We start from the raw sequence: 17077 nt of genomic DNA on the forward strand, positions 1-17077 counted from the left end.
AAATTGAAATTGTACATAAATTCACTGACGAACCCAAGTAGAAAACAAATCAGAAACTAGTCAGAAACTGGCCAAGAATTCTGGTTACTAACCAGTATCTGGCCAGTATGACTGGTTAGATTCTGATCAGTTTGGGCAACGTCTCTAGTTTAGTTAATAACTATATAGTAAATTTCGTCAATTTTTAGTCAGTTATTAATCAGTTTCTGACCTTTTTCCGGCCAATTTTTAGTCAGTTATTAATCAATTTTGTATTAATCAATTCCTAGCCAATTATTAATCAGTTATATATTTAAATAATATCAGTATGTATTTAAATAATTTTGTGTTATATTTAAAAGATATGAGTTCTAAGAGATAAAAAATTGTTCGATTCAATAAACATTTTAAGCGATATAAATATATAAAATTCCGAGCAGAAGCTATTAAATCACCCTAAACCATTCCGTTTTTATCTAATATTGTATTAAAACTGCATGTGGTCGTATTTCATTTTCTAATATTTCATTTCCTAATACAAAAGATTTTACGAATCGAGAATTCATTGTCATAAATTACTCAAATAATCACGCACTCTTTTTTTCTTTCCGAAATTACGGAAATATACAGAAATATCATCTGTGAATATTTTCGAGTAACAGTAGCCAGATTCGAAGACGAATCAAATCGCAGGATTCTCTTTTGTCGCCGGAAGATTTGCGCATTTGCGCGAGTCACCGCACTTGCGTCGTTAGAGCGTTAAAGGGGAACGAACACCTACAAGCGTACTTGCGAAAGCGACGGCAACACACGTTCCTGTTCCCTCATGCAGCGTAACGTGCATCGCGAATGCCAAGACGAGTCACACCCATCATAGAGAGCCTGTGGGTGGCGCCATGTATTCGTGAATAAGTCGTATGACCGGCATCAACGACGATCCGCGATGTGCTTCACGAAGCGCTCGAAGCGACGAAGCGCTCGTTATTATACGTGCACCGTCCGACCGAGGCGAGATTTTATCGGCATGAATAATCGCGCGGAAATTTTAATGTCCGTTAAGAGCAACGACACCTGATCGCGCGAGAATGACGTATTCTCGTGGATAACTGTACGCGAAGTGTCTATCTCCTCTCCTATATTTGCCCGATACAGCGTGACATGTATCGGGAAAAAAATATTTAATCAATCTTCGTCAGGATGTTTCAAATCTGAGTACCTTGGTCTCGACCAGATTTACATCTCCGCAATACTAACAAATCTGCGAAAACTATCTGTATATAACCTTCTATATAATTTTTGATCGGACCTAGACTAGTAACTGATAATCTTTTCTTAAATACATACGCCAGATATTTGACTTTGCAGTGAGTGATTTGAAAAAAGAATAAAACAATAACATAATAAAATAAAATAAAATAAAATGGAACAAATAGGAGAAAAAAAATCAAGCATTTCTGTTTCAGTCGTCCTCTAAAAGATATATGTATCTAATTTGTCTCGTGAACATTGGAATTGGATATATTCGGGATAAATTCGAATTTGACTTACCTCCCTAGACGTCGGTGCCCCCAGGACGCAGGGGCTGTCCGGGCGGCGGGGCGCACTGGCCCACCGCTTGCTCGAGAGCTCGCTCTCCTCCTGAAACAATAAACGCGACCTGTAATTAGACAAGATGAAGGTAAAGGTGATAGGCGGCGCAGTCTGATGAGCACTATTATAGCAATCGTAATGGCCGTCTTGGAAACGAAATTGCTCTTCGCAGAAAATTAGCGAGAGGGAGAAAGAAGGACCGAAGAGGGTGAGAGCAGAATAGTCGCGTCACAGCGTGAGTAGACTTAAGCGCGCGTGTACGAATCATATGAAAAAGTCACGCTGCAGCTGCTTTATTTCACATGCCACCAAACGTAATACTAAAAATAAGTCTCTTATCGTCCGACTGATAAGAGTTACGGTTAAAAAAAGAATTATATTTAAATAAAAATTTACAAGAACCGTTTAATTCATTAGTTTAAGGACCGAGCTAAAAAAATTCATATCGCGTTATATAAAATATAAAATTCCATATAAAATTCCATATCGCGTTTGATCTTTTTTCAGAATGTTTTCAGAATCATCATATCACATAACAAAATAACGCCGCTGAAAATTGCTGTATACGTTCCTTTAAATAAATATGATACAATGATACGAGCGAATGTGAAGACACAGAATTCATCGTTTCAATATGTTTCGAATGAATGAAGCATAGCAACCGCAAATTTACGCGTGCTTTCGCTCGCGTTTCAATCGATGCACCACAAATCGAACCTGTGTGTGTTGCAATTACATCCGAGTATCGCGATGGATAATCAAGACCCGTTAATCCGCCCTACCTTTAATTTCGACCTCCTTGAATGGAAGCTGTACACCAGGTGCCACAACATGAGGGTTATTAACGGTAAATATATTGCAGGATGTAAATCAATTGTCAAATTAATAATCGTTTTTCACGATAAATGCGTGATAAAATACCTCTTACTTCTTTGCGGAACGCCATTTATTAGTATTAATATAAAGATGAGTGGCAGGCGCTATTATATATTTTGAAATTGTAAATAATTGTAAGCAAAATATCAAGATTACAATTATTACAAATTAAACTTATATTTTGTATTTTACAGATATCTAAAAGTAAAAAAGAATAAAAATTTATTTAGACAACAAAATCATTATAATAAAACATTATTTTTGTATCAATTTAAAAACAATAGAGAAAATGCGCACGTAGAAGATATAAAAAAATTTTACAATACCTGCAACAATATCTCTTTTCCCACGCATAGAAATGTAAATCAGTGCAGCAATATACAATTTAGACTAGTGTTCTGCGACACGATTAAAGCCTTGCGGCACGAAATGGCAGGACAACGCTAATGGATCAATTATGCGAGTCACTCGGAACAAAACGAAGAGAAATTCTGAGAGAGCCCTTCCTTCTCCTCCCCTCGGGCCTACCACACAGAGTGCATCGAAATAATTAAAATCACATGCCCGTGGTAACAACGTAAATTCTCACTGTACCAATTTGACAATATCCGTTCTAAAACTCTGTTCAATTGGTTTAATTTCGATTAACATTCTGTTGTATTAAACTGAATTCAAACGTGGAAAATTATGTTAAACTTAGCGCAGGTTTCAAAGATCATTATGAACATAATGATTTTAAATTATGTTTTACATTATTACATTGATAAATATATCGCTATAAATATGTCAATCGAGTAATTAGAGGCGAATCAAATCAAGATAAATACGAATGGATTAAGACGAAAAAGCGATAAAATTAATTCAAATCGTAGATTGTTAGTTTATTGTGTATATATACAAGTTGCGATACATAAGGTACTTGGCGCAATCCTGGTTGACACAATTCGCTACGGTGTTTCGTTGTATTTACGTCAAGGCGTCTTTTGACGAAGCGGCACACACGCGAGAGCGGTTATTAAAACGTTAAAATAATTATGGCTCAGCTCGCGACATGCACGAGGAAAGAGCACGGGAGAGGGGGAGGGGCGGGGGAGGGAGAGTTAGAAGCAGCGGCGAGAAATTACGTCATCGTTTCTTGCCATCTCAACCGTATGTACGACAAACCGCGACGACACCCGCGACGAGCGAAGGCGACGATGCATTATGCGCCTCGGCCGCACCGCTCGCTCTCGCGAGAAAGGCGAGACCACCCGCGTCAATTCAATGCGACAATGAAACAATCACGAGATACAGATTCGAGCGAGGTGATCGACGGTGGGAACACCGTGATCGCGTAGTTTTACGTCTTCGACCGCGGCTTGCGCAACGCCTTGGCACGTTAATTGGCTGCTTTTTCATACGGTACGATCCAGGAGGACCTAATATTTTCTCAGCTAAGATCAAAATACGCGATGCTTTTTATAATAAAGATTAATATCTCTCATTGTCTTCTACAGTGTTCTTCTGAAAAAGATTCCCGATTTAAAAAAAAAATCTTCCTTCCTATTTTTTCTTCTATAGAGATGTCATTATTACTATTGCTGTTATTGTTTCTATTATTTAATTTTAATATCTGTACCCAAATAGAAAAATGTATTAAAAAAAACTGGTTACTCACTAGAAACTGATTAGTAACCAGAATTCTTGGCCAGTCTGATTAGTTTCTAATTTTCTAGTTTTCTATTTGGGTTTATCATAAGCGATATCAATTTATGCAATTTCGCTGTGTTTTTTTGATTAACTTGAAAATTGTACATGAAAAAGTAGTATGTATTTTTTCAATGATAATTTCGCCTCTAACATACATAATACACAGCTTGTATGAAATTCTTGTACAACATGCCTTTGAGTAAATAAATCATTTTTTGTTTTTAATATAATCGTGCATACAATCATGCTGAATTTATGAGATATCGTTTTTGCAGCCAAATTAACTCGTTTCTTCTTTCGCGAAGTTAGAGCTACGTGATTTACAAGCGTAGCTAAAGGAGCGAAAATGGATTGCGTACGTTATATCATTCGGCCACCGCAAGCACGCCTGCAAAACGCGCGATGCGTCATTATCGTCTCCTTATTATTACATATTGCATTATTACAACGGGTGCGCGAGTTGCGCATGTTGTGACGCGTTACGTTTACTTTCGCCGGATTTCTCCTATTTTCCGTAATGCCGCGAGATTGCGTCGTTACAGAAATTGAAATCGGCGGCGCCTTTGGACACACGCCGAACGTGTTCAACGTGTTCACGAGCATAGCGCGAAAAAAAAAAAAACGCACCCTTTAGTCCAGCCTCATCGAGAACGAAAGTTCGCGGGAACGTCGACGATTTGCGCTTCCGCATAAATGGTTACGGGAACGCGCAGAAACGGTTCACGTTTCCCGATACGGTGCGACGATCCTCGGTATGTAGTTTAATATGAGATCCGACATGCTACTTACTGCGGCACGTCGCTCGTATTACAATGTCGTTATTTGGATTCGCGTGGGCGCCGCGTATAAACTCGCTGATAGAAACGTGAGCGGAGCCAGTTCCGCAGTTCTCCACCGAAAATGGACGCGAGCTAAATGCATTCTCAAGGGCCCGCGCGTCCGTGCACGCGAAACGTGCATTTCTGTGTTACTTTATTTAAGACAGGTAACGACGGAAACGTTACGCCTAAGCCATATATCTTGCTGATGATATATAAACCTAATCTTGAAAATCTTATTAGAAAAGACACATTACTCTAAATTATACCCATACCTTATATAAACTTGAATGGGAAAAAGATTTCAGCTTAAATAAGATTTTCCCGCGCACCTCATTTGAATTTAAATGAAAGGTTCATAGAGAACTTTTGCTTAGAAATATTTTATTTCTCTTAATTTTTTATGCGTTACATCATCACAAAAGTGTCAATGTGAAACATATAAAAATTTGTATTGCTATTTATTTATTAAGTTTATTATTTTATGCGCACGTCGATTAATAAAATTAAAAGATTTCCCTCGCAAACCATTCGTTGCGTAGGATTCAATTTATCGCGCTTCAGAGTTCAATTTATATGACCAACCCCTAGAATAAACGACGGTTTTATTTATATTAAAAGGTACGGGCTCTTTCGGACGTATTTATGATTTCGTGGCACGAATCCACATCGCCCACGCCTAAAATCGACTCTGAAATATTCACCGCGACGAAGCTCGCCCGTCGCGATTCCCGTCGCGCTTCTGCAAAATTCTCCACTTCGCGACGGTAAAAGATTCATAATTAACTTACGGGATGGATAAACAAATCGCAACAGCAAACGTAACGCCAAACGTAATACGGGGCGATAGATAAAGAATTATTCAGCAGATAAAAGCAATAATTCAAGATGAAACCAAATACGTTTGCGCAAATACAAATACGATCAACGTTCGGATCGGTGATCAACTGCAAATTAAATTCCGCTTAAGAATCATCGGAGACAGAAGAGGAAAAGCAATTCTCATTTAATTTTTTATGTGTACAAGTCTCCCTCCAGATCGTGTATTATCGGTCTTACATCTCGCACTTGAAAACGACCCAAATAGAAAGACATATAAAAAAAACTGGTTACTCACTAGAAATATTCTGACTAGTATTTTCTAGTTAATAACTAGTCGGAAACCAACCAGATTAAGTTGGTCAGTAAATATTATTTACAATATTAACTTAATTTCTATAGAAAATTAAAAACTAATCGAGAATTAATTATTCAGAAACTAATTAATAATTGGCTAAAAATTGGCCGGAAAAAGGCCAGAAACTGGTTAATAACTGACTAAAAACTGTCGAAATTTACTATCCAATTACTAACCAAACAGATGTCGCCCAAACTAATCAACATCTAACCAGTCAAAGTGGCCAGATACTGGCTAGTAACCAGAATTCTTGAACAGTTTCTGGCTACTTTCTGATTTGTTTTCTACTTGGGAAGTCACGCATCGCACACGCACATCGCGTTCGCGCCGCACCCGTCGCTCGCGGGTCGTTAATAGATTAGGGCTTCGAAAGTTCGAGCATTCTGGTAAAAGTGTTCCAACCATCGTCGCGTAATCGCGTCTTTCGCGCGCGCAGCGCGTGTATGAGTTACGCCAATCGGGCGCACCGTAAATTATAACTTTCGGTCATAAAAGCGGGACTATGAAAGTGATTTGCAACGCGGTAAGAAGAAAGATATCTCTCCACCTCTACCATCTGCTCGATTACGGTTTTCGCGCGAGCTGGACGAAACGGACGGGAAGGGCACCTGAAATAATGTATGAAATTATCGAGCGGAGCGCGAAAATTACGCGCGTGTGAGCGAGTTCAGTCTCGCGCCGCTTCGCACTCGGTAGTTCGGATAAGGCCTTACATAACGTAACAGACATTGGCGCATTATAAATTCATAAAATTAATCGCGTTCAACCACGCTTGCAACGTCGCGCCTATATTTACTGCGGTTGTAACTTGTTTACGATTGAAAAGGCAAGTCGGATTGTATTAGCCGAATCAAGAAAAGTTAATTGCATAATTCGCCACGAAAGATAAATCACATCAGTTCAGCAAATATTTAGCATTTCGCGTTAGATCGCGTTGGATTGCGTAACGTGTTTTTTTTTTTTTTTTTTTGCTAATTTTTTATCACCGCAATATCTTTTTAATATAATGTTACAAGTTACAATGCATATAATTAAAGCAAGCTCTTATCCGTTTATCTTTAGAATTATTTAGAAATCGTGGAGCTGTACGTGTCCGGTGTGACAATCATAATTTCTGCACCGTCGCTTTTTGGCGGAACATTCATAATATTAATTGTACAACCGCACTTGCCGCGCGCTACTGCAATTATATTGCAAGTTAGAAAGTCGGTCGCGAGTCCGATTGTGCGCCAAATTGCCTGTATTCGCCGAGTGTAAACACATAATTACATTAAAATCACATTAAAATACGTCTCGGATGTTGCGAAATTAACAGTTATGAGTCATAAGCGCCGTCTTAAGGTGAATACCGTTTCTTCGCGCTCGAGTACATAAAGTCGAATACGGGACGCTAATGGTCTTCGTTTAATTACCCCTTGTACATACACACATAGGACATAGGTATTTTACACGGTGATGTGCCACCCCATATTTTTCATAAAGGTTTCTACGATCGGTAATAAGTGTACTGCGTAATTGTCCATTTTCCAGGAAACAATCTCTCTACTAAATAAACATGATCAAATTTTTTTTCTTCCATACTTCCATATTTTCCATATAATATCAAATTTAATTTTGTTTTTTTAGTTATTTTCTTGATTCCAAATAAACTTGCTAATATAAATTGATAAAGAATAATTTTGGTACATTCCCTTATACGGAAAAGACATAAAACAATACGATTCGCTAAAAGCAGAGACACGATGAGAAAAAGAAACACGGGCGAAAAAGAAGCGGCGTGCAAGAATTGAACCACGTAAATTATGCGAAATAGAAAATGTATGTGCGAGCCATCTAACGTTAGCCGCACCTCGCACCTGCTTCCAAACGGCGGTACGGTGTCGGGCCGCGATTTATAAGTATCGATGCAAGAAGTTTCCCAGCGGGGCGGTTGGGGCAACGACAAGATTTATATCCGGGTACCGCGGGTAATATCAAAACAGAAATGTGGAATGCGAAGGGGGCTACCGTGCGCCGAGTCATTCAATAAAGAGAAACAATGGAGCTCTGGTGATTTACGAGGGCATTACTACCGATCCACGTACACGTTTAGATCTACATATTATACCAATATCTTCGATGTTACTAGACGAACACTACCGCTATCTGCTTGCACGTTCTCCATACAGTGCCCAAGTTCGGTTTCTAAGTTGGCAAGTCGCATGACCGTAGCCGTCGAATCTTTGTTTTCTAATTTTTATCTTTGAAACATTTCACGAGTTTAAATAAGATTAGCCAAAATTTGATATCTATTTCTACAGAGATCATCATCTTGCAAATATAAAAAGATATATTCGTCCTAAAAATTTAATACAAAGCTTTTTAATATTTTCTCAGATTTAAAAAAAATTTTTTTTTATTATAAATTTAATGTGTAATTATCTATTTTTTTGTAATACATTATTGTATTTCAAAAGGAGAATTGAAGCGTTAAAGAACTAATGAATGAGTGACAAAAATCTCTATATCATATATTTATAAAAAAAATATAACGCAAGATATACTGCGTTAATTCACTATTACACATATAGATCGCTCATAGGCGTTCAGAATTGCGAGGATTAAAAAGAGTCCAATTATAGGTTCCTTGAGCGATGTTGCAAATATTGTGATATCGCAATGGCGCGTTATATCAAACGGAACGACTGCGAGGCGATTCGCAGTCAGGTGAAGGGAAAAAAGGTCGAGAGAGGGACGGAAGTGAGCCAGGACCTACCGTATAAATCATAAAGATGTGGTTAACGCAATAAGGCTCACATAATGATGACATATATCATCGGACTAATAGTAGGCCCGCGATACGATCACGCTGGGCGAGGCGGGGGCCGAGAAGCCGCCAGCGCTGCCCCCGACTGTGCGGGCGCGGCCAATCGTTTCGTTTAGTTATAATCGGCCGGGATCGGCCCCGGAATCAGCCAGATAATTACATTCGTTAAAATAACTGCGGCCTGCGAATTCGCGTTGCGATCCCTACGCCTCTCTCGTAACGCGACTTTCTGCCGGATTCAAATTCAAGCGACGACGCTAAAAAAAAAAAAATATCGGAACATTTCGAAAACACCAACGGCAATATTCCGATAAAACGGGTATTCGATAAAAAAAAAAAAAAAGAATTTAAACATCTGATTTCTTTTAAAGTCGAGCAAAGTTGCGAGGTTACAAGTGATCGTGAAGTTAATGCCGAGCACACGAGCTCTCACTTCGAGAACTTCGGTTTCTTTTCCCAGCTGCTATTTATATTCCGAGCAAGAATCAAACGACGAACGTTTGATGGGCTCGTTAATTTTCACGATGAGAGAGTCGGTAGAACAGCGGTATTTTCGTCTGGCGCAAACGGACACTATCGCATTCGCGGCACTCGGTACCCGAGTCACGAATGCATCAGAAAATTTGAGAGATAGGCCGGTTCTCCTCGTACGAGGATAACACACATATGGGCCATCCGGTACAACTGCGACGCTAATTGGAGCCTTTATCGAACGATTATGTCTTCCTCTCGTTATGCGAATGCACTTCTGTTTAACGATGAATAAAAAAAAAACGGCCGAGACAAAGAGGGCAATCCGCTCTTTCGCGAACGCGCGGAAATGAGGATCGTCGTGCATTATAAAAGGCAAGCGCATAAACCTGTCGAATACAAGACACCGCAATTTTCCCCGCGACGCACTTCGCTTTTCTTACCAATGCCACGGTGAAAGTTTCACGCCGGACCTTCCGTCGGCGAGAGAAAAAGCCGCGCGTATTCGCGAAGAATCTAGACGTCGAAAATGACGCCTAGACCGCACGTACGTGCGAGCAAATGCTGTTACATATACAAAATTAGACGGTTACGTAAAATAGATGAGAGCGACGGCACGTGTTCGCGAAATTGTGAAACAACTACACTAGACTTTTCCCCGGGATGAAAATGCTCTCCCTTACATAATGCATTTCTTTCTCTCTCTTTTGAATATATTTTTTGACGCGCAAAATCTCAAGAAAATGCAGTTGCGAATCATAGGAACTAAGTGAAATGGCACACAAAATGTCAGACTCGATATGCGAATATATGAACATCGATGGATACATGGAACATGTTCGGAATAACATCCAAGCAAATTACGATATTGATCGACCGATCGCATCGTTAAATACGAACGGATAGCAGCTCGATCTCGCCGCGTCGTCCTCGCCATCGGTGATGCGCTCTGCCGAAGTCAGCAATGTGGCTTTCTCCTTTTGATTTCTCCGGAAATGCCAATCGACATAGCACGATCGAATTAACGAGACGAGCAAAGAGATTTGATCATGAGATAAGCGCGCGACAGCTAAAGGCAAAATGTTAATTTTCTCAAATATTACAACTACATTCCATCTCCAATCGGATGGTCCATCCGCGCAAAGTCACATCCCAATTGAACATCAGAGCAACAAAAATGACGCGTTTAAAGTCTCGAAATTAATCGTGCGCGAGCGCTCGATCAGTCGTAAAATCATTCGTCAGCATTTCCCAGCCGGCGGGAATAATTTTCTCCGCTCTGCGGGGTGGAGCAACCGCGAGGCGGAGAAGGAGGCGAAGAGAATCGCATATGCGCGGATAAAATCTTTACGATCGCGCGGCGTTTTCCGCCTGTTCCGCAGGTCCGCGCGAGAAACGTCGAATAATTACAAGGGAGGCGACGAGATCGCGCGGAAGTGATCTCACGAGTGGCATAATGCGCGGGATGAGCGTGTACTCGCGTGTACTCGCGTGTACTCGCGGCCGAGAAATGCCGCGCGACTACACAGGCGGATTGTGACACACACACCCCGTTTACGAGGAGGCCACGCACAAGGACGGAGTTCTCCGCCGACGTTTAAGCGCTATGATATACCGGATCATTGGGCGGCCCGCTTTTATATCCGAGTACAAGACGCGCGCGCTAGTCAGGCTAGTAAAGGTCGAAATGCTCGTTACGTTTATTTTAACGGCTTCGGAGTCGCGCGCGTGATTGCGCGCGAGGATATAAAGCGCATTTGCGCGCTTCGGCCGCGTAGAATTTAAATAGCCGGCTGTTGGAAGCGTTAATGGGCGCACACTCTCGCGATTATGGCAAACAATCCGACGGTATATCGTCGGGATCGCGAGCGAGCGCGATAATTACGACGTTTGCAATGCGTCGCGTAATAAATGCTAACCCCCAGCCGGTCTAAGGTGAACTCGATGTATATACCGTCGGATTTACGACGAATCTATATGTACACTTTTTTAAAAGTTTGCGATGGTACGTAACTATTATTTTATAAACCCTCGATCTTTCAATATTTTTTATAAAATATTATAATAGTGACAAGCATACACTTATGTCCTAATGTATATGTGAATGCTATGATTATTTTGATGATAAATAATTAAAAATATTAAACACGTTACGCTACCTAAAGTTTCAGCTACCTAAAATTTCTTTAAAAAACAAACTGAAACTGATTTTAATAATAACAATGCTACTTTAAATGATAGACTATATGATTTAGAATGATTTATGACAAGAGTTGATAAGAAATCACCGCAATGTACTCGTTCGAAGATTCGCGTTCGAGTCTGTCGCTCACATTTGAACTTTATGATCATTCTCCGTTGATCTTCAACTTAATTTTTGCCCGGTGTAATTATGGGCTCCGAACGAGTACCTACGTACTCTTTTCAGTACCAAGCAGCACACGATGGAGTTTTCGCCATTACATGGCCACATAAAGCGACGCACACCCACCTCTTCGGCGCAACAATGTCTCTTAGCCTGACAAAGGCACTACGATATACTGTCTGCGAACCGCGAGACGTTTACTTCGACTTGGTTGAATCCACAAACAATGACTTTCTCCGCGCGTCGAAAGGAGGAAACGAACTTACAACTATTCATCGCTAGCGATGCCCCGTGCTTCTCTTTGAAAAATTTATTGAATTATTTATTTCACACGGAACTGGCCCGGCCGTACCGATAGTGAAAGCGCCGGACCAGTTCGAACAATTCCTAGAGAAATGATAATCAATAAATTCGTTTTCAGAAAACATAAGAAACAAGTCACTAAAAAAGTAACAAAAAAAATTACATCTGAATATAATAATAAAAATATATTATTAATACAATATAAATGTCTAAAACATAAGAAAAAAATGCAGATATGAGTTAAAAGACTGTAATCGTTAATGCTATAAATAATTGCTTATGAATACAAATCGCGATTAAACAATCATTTAAAAGATTATCTATTGATCGTACAAAATGCATTTAATATGTGCCGAAGAATATGTATCTCGCGAGTCGCATCAGATGCATTTTGAATGCGTCGAAGCCTCATCTCGGAAGAGGCAGCAGGCAGCCAGGTGGAAGTCCCTGAATGATTTATTAACGTTAGGAAGTGGAAGCCGGTCTATCTATTAGATCTATTAGCACCTAGGACAATAACAGTGCCGATCTAAGTACTTAAATAACGTGCGACTTACTCGCCGCCCACGTGAACTTCTTATGGTAGTCGTGTGTCTCTTTCTCTCTGCCTACCATAACCGAGCAATATCGATTGTTGAAGACGATTATACATCACGAGAAGCTCTATTACTCGGACAAACGATCAAAGACAAAAGGCCCGAGGAAAAACACGCTGAAAGTTTTAGCGACGATTAATAGCTACTCCACTTTAAATATTGCAATATTTCTGTTTGATTATAAGAGAAATTTCTTCGACTAAAAATGTTTTAAATAATTCTCATCAGCTAAAAATGACATACTTTCAATTCAATTTATTTTAATTTTTCATGCGCAACCTGCAGTTTGCCTATATGGCGTTATTATAAAATAAGATTTTATATTATTAATATTTGCAAAATTGTTAACGATATTATTTCTTGAATATCTCATGAATGATTGATTTTCATATTTTTCTCAGAACATATATTTCTAATTTCTCAACTTGGCACTGTAAACTCGATCGAAAACAATTATGCGTACGACGTACGGAATCAAGCTTTCGATGGACGTGAACCGAGGATGTAACGTGAGGAATCGCACGCTGCCGGCGAGATCGAGAAGCTTAAAAGCGGCGGCCGACGACGACCGGCGCCGTCCGGCTACGAGCGCGATTCGCCGCGGCGCGACGGCACGACGAACGTTTTGTCGCTGGTGATTGGCGTTTGAAAGGACAAGCGCGTACAATGCAATTACCCTGGCCTTAACCGTCGCCGACCGATGGGGACTCACGGCAAATATATTGAGACGACGCTGTCGTCTCGCGCGAGCACGCAAACGCGTTTCCTCGTGCCCGTCACGTTGCTCCGGCGAAAATAACGCCCGCCTCTTTTTCAGAAACCGCTACCGTCTCTCTTCTTGGAGCAACTCTGACAAAACGTAATTGTCGTAGTACGTTGTTAAGGAATCATAAGTTGATTTCTACGCAATTCGAAATTTTAAATTGAAAAGATGTGAATTACAAATCCTGGAGACGACACGTACGTTTGTTAATTATACCTCTATTTAATAATTATTTAGATATGATAATTACTGTCTTATAAATAACTTTTATTTATTATTTGCTTAGAGCTTACAATATATAAAAAATAAAAAATGCTAGTTAAGAGAAATGCATATTTATATAAAGTCATAAAGAAGTCATTGGTTCATCATGAAAGTTTCGATATTGCGGCCTTCGAGTTCTCGTTAAAAAATTGATGGTCTAATCGTGTAATATTATTCGAAGCCTTCACATTTTCAGAAGCATAATTCATTCTCTACATGCTTCGATCGATAACAGGTTTCGCGGGTCTGTACATTATGCGCGGTGTAAGTTTCATATGCGACGATGCGAATGCATGCATAGGTCGCGCATTAATATCCATATATTAAAATTCCGTTTCATCGTTCAATAAATCAGAGTGATAATACGTATTCTAACGTATGCAATCTGACTGCGGTGTATAATTGCAGACGTCGTATAATTGCGAACGTTGTGCGTTATACGACTCGTGACTCGTCCGAAAGAGGTTAATTAGTGCAGCCTCGTCCTCTGTACTTCCGGGGAAAATTCACGAAGAAGACAAAGAAATAGGAAGAGAGAGAAAGCAAAGTTTACTCTTAAAATTTTCAGTGCAAAACCAAATCGTAGGCTGCCTTCGCAGAAATAATTGCGAACGAATTGTTTGAAAATATCGAGTGGCTCGAGATCTCGCTTTCCCAGAAAAGTGAAAAAAGAAACGATGATTTCTCTCTTCATTTTTCAATGATTTAACAATCTCAACCTTTATCTCGAGTTATCGAAAACGCACGGAAGAGAAAACGTGGGCGTTATTGCCTTTAATACCGAAAATTTGCGTCTGAAAATGCGCCTTGCCATCACGATTCAACGTCGTTTATAGCCGCAAAGTGATGGGTCGGTCACTATTAACAAACTGCATAAAATTTTATGTGTTTCGTGCACCCACGAAAATTATCGTGAATCTCCCATTTCATAATTAATGCCAAAAAGAAATGTTAAATTCTTGGAAAAACTAGAAACTCTGGAGATTTATACAAAAAGACGATGAATCTCACACTCATATTCGATAAAAAAAAAAACCGTTTCACTAAATCTTATACTTTTCACATTAATAAAAATTAAATTTTACGTAAAAATTATATTTAGATATTTATGTGACTCTTTACAGGTTCCATTGCAAAAAATAAAACTTATAAATCATGTTTACATTATGAGAATAAAGTTCGAAAAATCAACATTATGTGTATTAAATCAATACTTCTGATTTTAAGTGCCATGTGATATTAGTATCATAAAAAAATTGCTGAAGACAAAATATTTATCAATTAAACTCTACAAAAATAATAATTAATATTTATCTAGAAATAAATAATGAATTTAATAATGAATTTTCTATATACAAGCGTCGTAGGAGTTCCGAAGCCGTCAAAGGAAACATACGCTTTCGATGAATGCGGCTTGATGACGCCGCTTACAGCGACAGTTGCCGACTCCGCGTTTGCGCCTCCAATACGTTAAACTCGGCCCGTAATCAGTTCTCTCTGTTACGAGCGGGCGCAATCGTCCCTCCCTGATTTTACGAGCGCATAGTGAGAGAGGAGCGCAATTCCAGGATCGCAATAAAACGATATTCTCTATTGTGAGCTAACCGGGCCGCGCGTCCACCGGCGAGAAAAGGGCGAGAAGCGGGAGGGGAGGGAGGGGGGGGGGAGGGGGGAGTGATCGAGAGCGGAGGAATGGAAGAGCGGTGAAGTCTGAAAAGGCGGAAAACCGCGTGGTCAGATGCGGTTCCGCAGATTTACGGGTCACCGGATAACGAAGGGGACTCATCAGCATCGGCAATGGGCGACGTTACGCCGACCGGGCCTTTTGTGTCTTCTCTGCCCGCATGTGCTCGATGTGCAAAGTCCTACGTGATCCTGGCGGCGAATGAGAGAGAGGAGAGAGCCGCGAGCGTTCAATCAATTTAATTACTCGCTGGAACCGCGCATGCCAAAGCGGGACGCGGCTCATCGAGATGCGGCGTGCGCAACGGCGAGAAATAGGACTATCGCCCGAGTGACTTGTCTTCCGTGGCGACGTTAAATCTTCCTAGAGTGGACGACGATTGGAAGAGCGAAGATAAAGATCTGTATCTCCGCTGGTATAAATCTCACGAGATGCACGCGTTGCGTAACGTACGTGAATTTCTACAGTTGTCTGATCTGATTGGAAGAATTTGTTTTTGTGAATTGTATCGAACATATCCCTCGCATGTTCTAATCTTTGAATACACCAAATGTTTTATAATTCATTACATAAATAAAAGGAAAAAGTTATCCTTGTAAGATATCTTAATTACTTGAATTGCGACGATAGTCATTCAATTAAAAGAATTTAAAAATTGTTAGTCATTATGACCAATAAAAATAATATGAATTTAAAACACATATGGATTAATCTACATATAATTATTACTATTTATAAGGAGAAAAGCAAAATGTGATATTTCTTGTATTTTTATCATCTTATCTTTATAATAATCATAAGAGGAAAAAGACAAGATTATTATTAAATTGATTACAAACAATTTAAAATTATATTTGACAAGGTAAATGCCTGTAAAGGTATTACGCAAAAAGAGCATTGCGCGATCTCATCGATCTCGACGGACAAATTTGCACTGTGAAAAATGTCGTGCGCGTGCGGGCGCCATTAATACGGATCATTAGATCAAGCGGAGGGGAGTATCAAAGAGAACGGACTCTAATTATTCTTGCCGACGCATGACAAATTGATACAATCGGGGAGACTGATGACGTGCATTCGCCGGGATCGCACGATGGCCGAAAGATGACAAACGGGTATGTTAATTGCGAAAGGGCACGCATCGCACCGCATCGCATAGGCGTGCGGCATTCAAGCGCGGCGCGGCAATGCGACGCTGTTTTACGACTGTTTTAAAGCTGACTGAAATACGACGACCGATGAAATCGGTGCGAGCTAGCGCACCGTCTTCCTTATGACTTTATGGCTCTTGCGCAATGCTACGCGAAGAAAAATCGTATGGACGTGCAGGGCTCCGTAATCGCCCCACCCGTGCGTTCCCACAGCCCCGATTAGCCTTTGCTACTCTATTACTTTTGCACTCCTGCGATCCGTTTTATAATATTTATTGGACCGTTTTCAATTGCCAAAGAAATCACATGACAATTTTTAACTGTTTCGCGCTTTTCTTCTATAAAAGAAAACATATTTTTTTTTTACTCCTGACAAAAAATAACCTAATAAAAAGAAGGTTTAGTTTGTATACAGAATACGTTGCATTTTCCGACTGGACCTTCGTTGACCGTGTCTTTGCGATTACCTATAAAATTACAAAAATGACTTGACAATGTTTACGCCTCATGCAAATTTCCGTGTCATGTAAATTTCCACACCGCAC

At 40.0% G+C, this 17077-nt stretch overlaps 1 protein-coding gene across 1 annotated transcript in view; it reads right to left on the minus strand.

Annotated features, from left to right (window-relative positions):
- Positions 1–17077, minus strand: part of LOC105427815 (uncharacterized) — a 306009-nt gene that overhangs the window by 196563 nt on the left and 92369 nt on the right. Inside the window, exon 3 of the mRNA XM_011639750.2 lies at positions 1528–1617. Within this exon, the coding sequence (XP_011638052.1) occupies positions 1528–1617 (90 nt within the window). The remainder of the gene's footprint in view (positions 1–1527; positions 1618–17077) is intronic.

Source organism: Pogonomyrmex barbatus, unplaced genomic scaffold (assembly GCF_055798465.1).
Source record: "Pogonomyrmex barbatus isolate J1 unplaced genomic scaffold, ASM5579846v1 scaffold17, whole genome shotgun sequence".
Lineage (NCBI taxonomy): Eukaryota > Metazoa > Arthropoda > Insecta > Hymenoptera > Formicidae > Pogonomyrmex > Pogonomyrmex barbatus.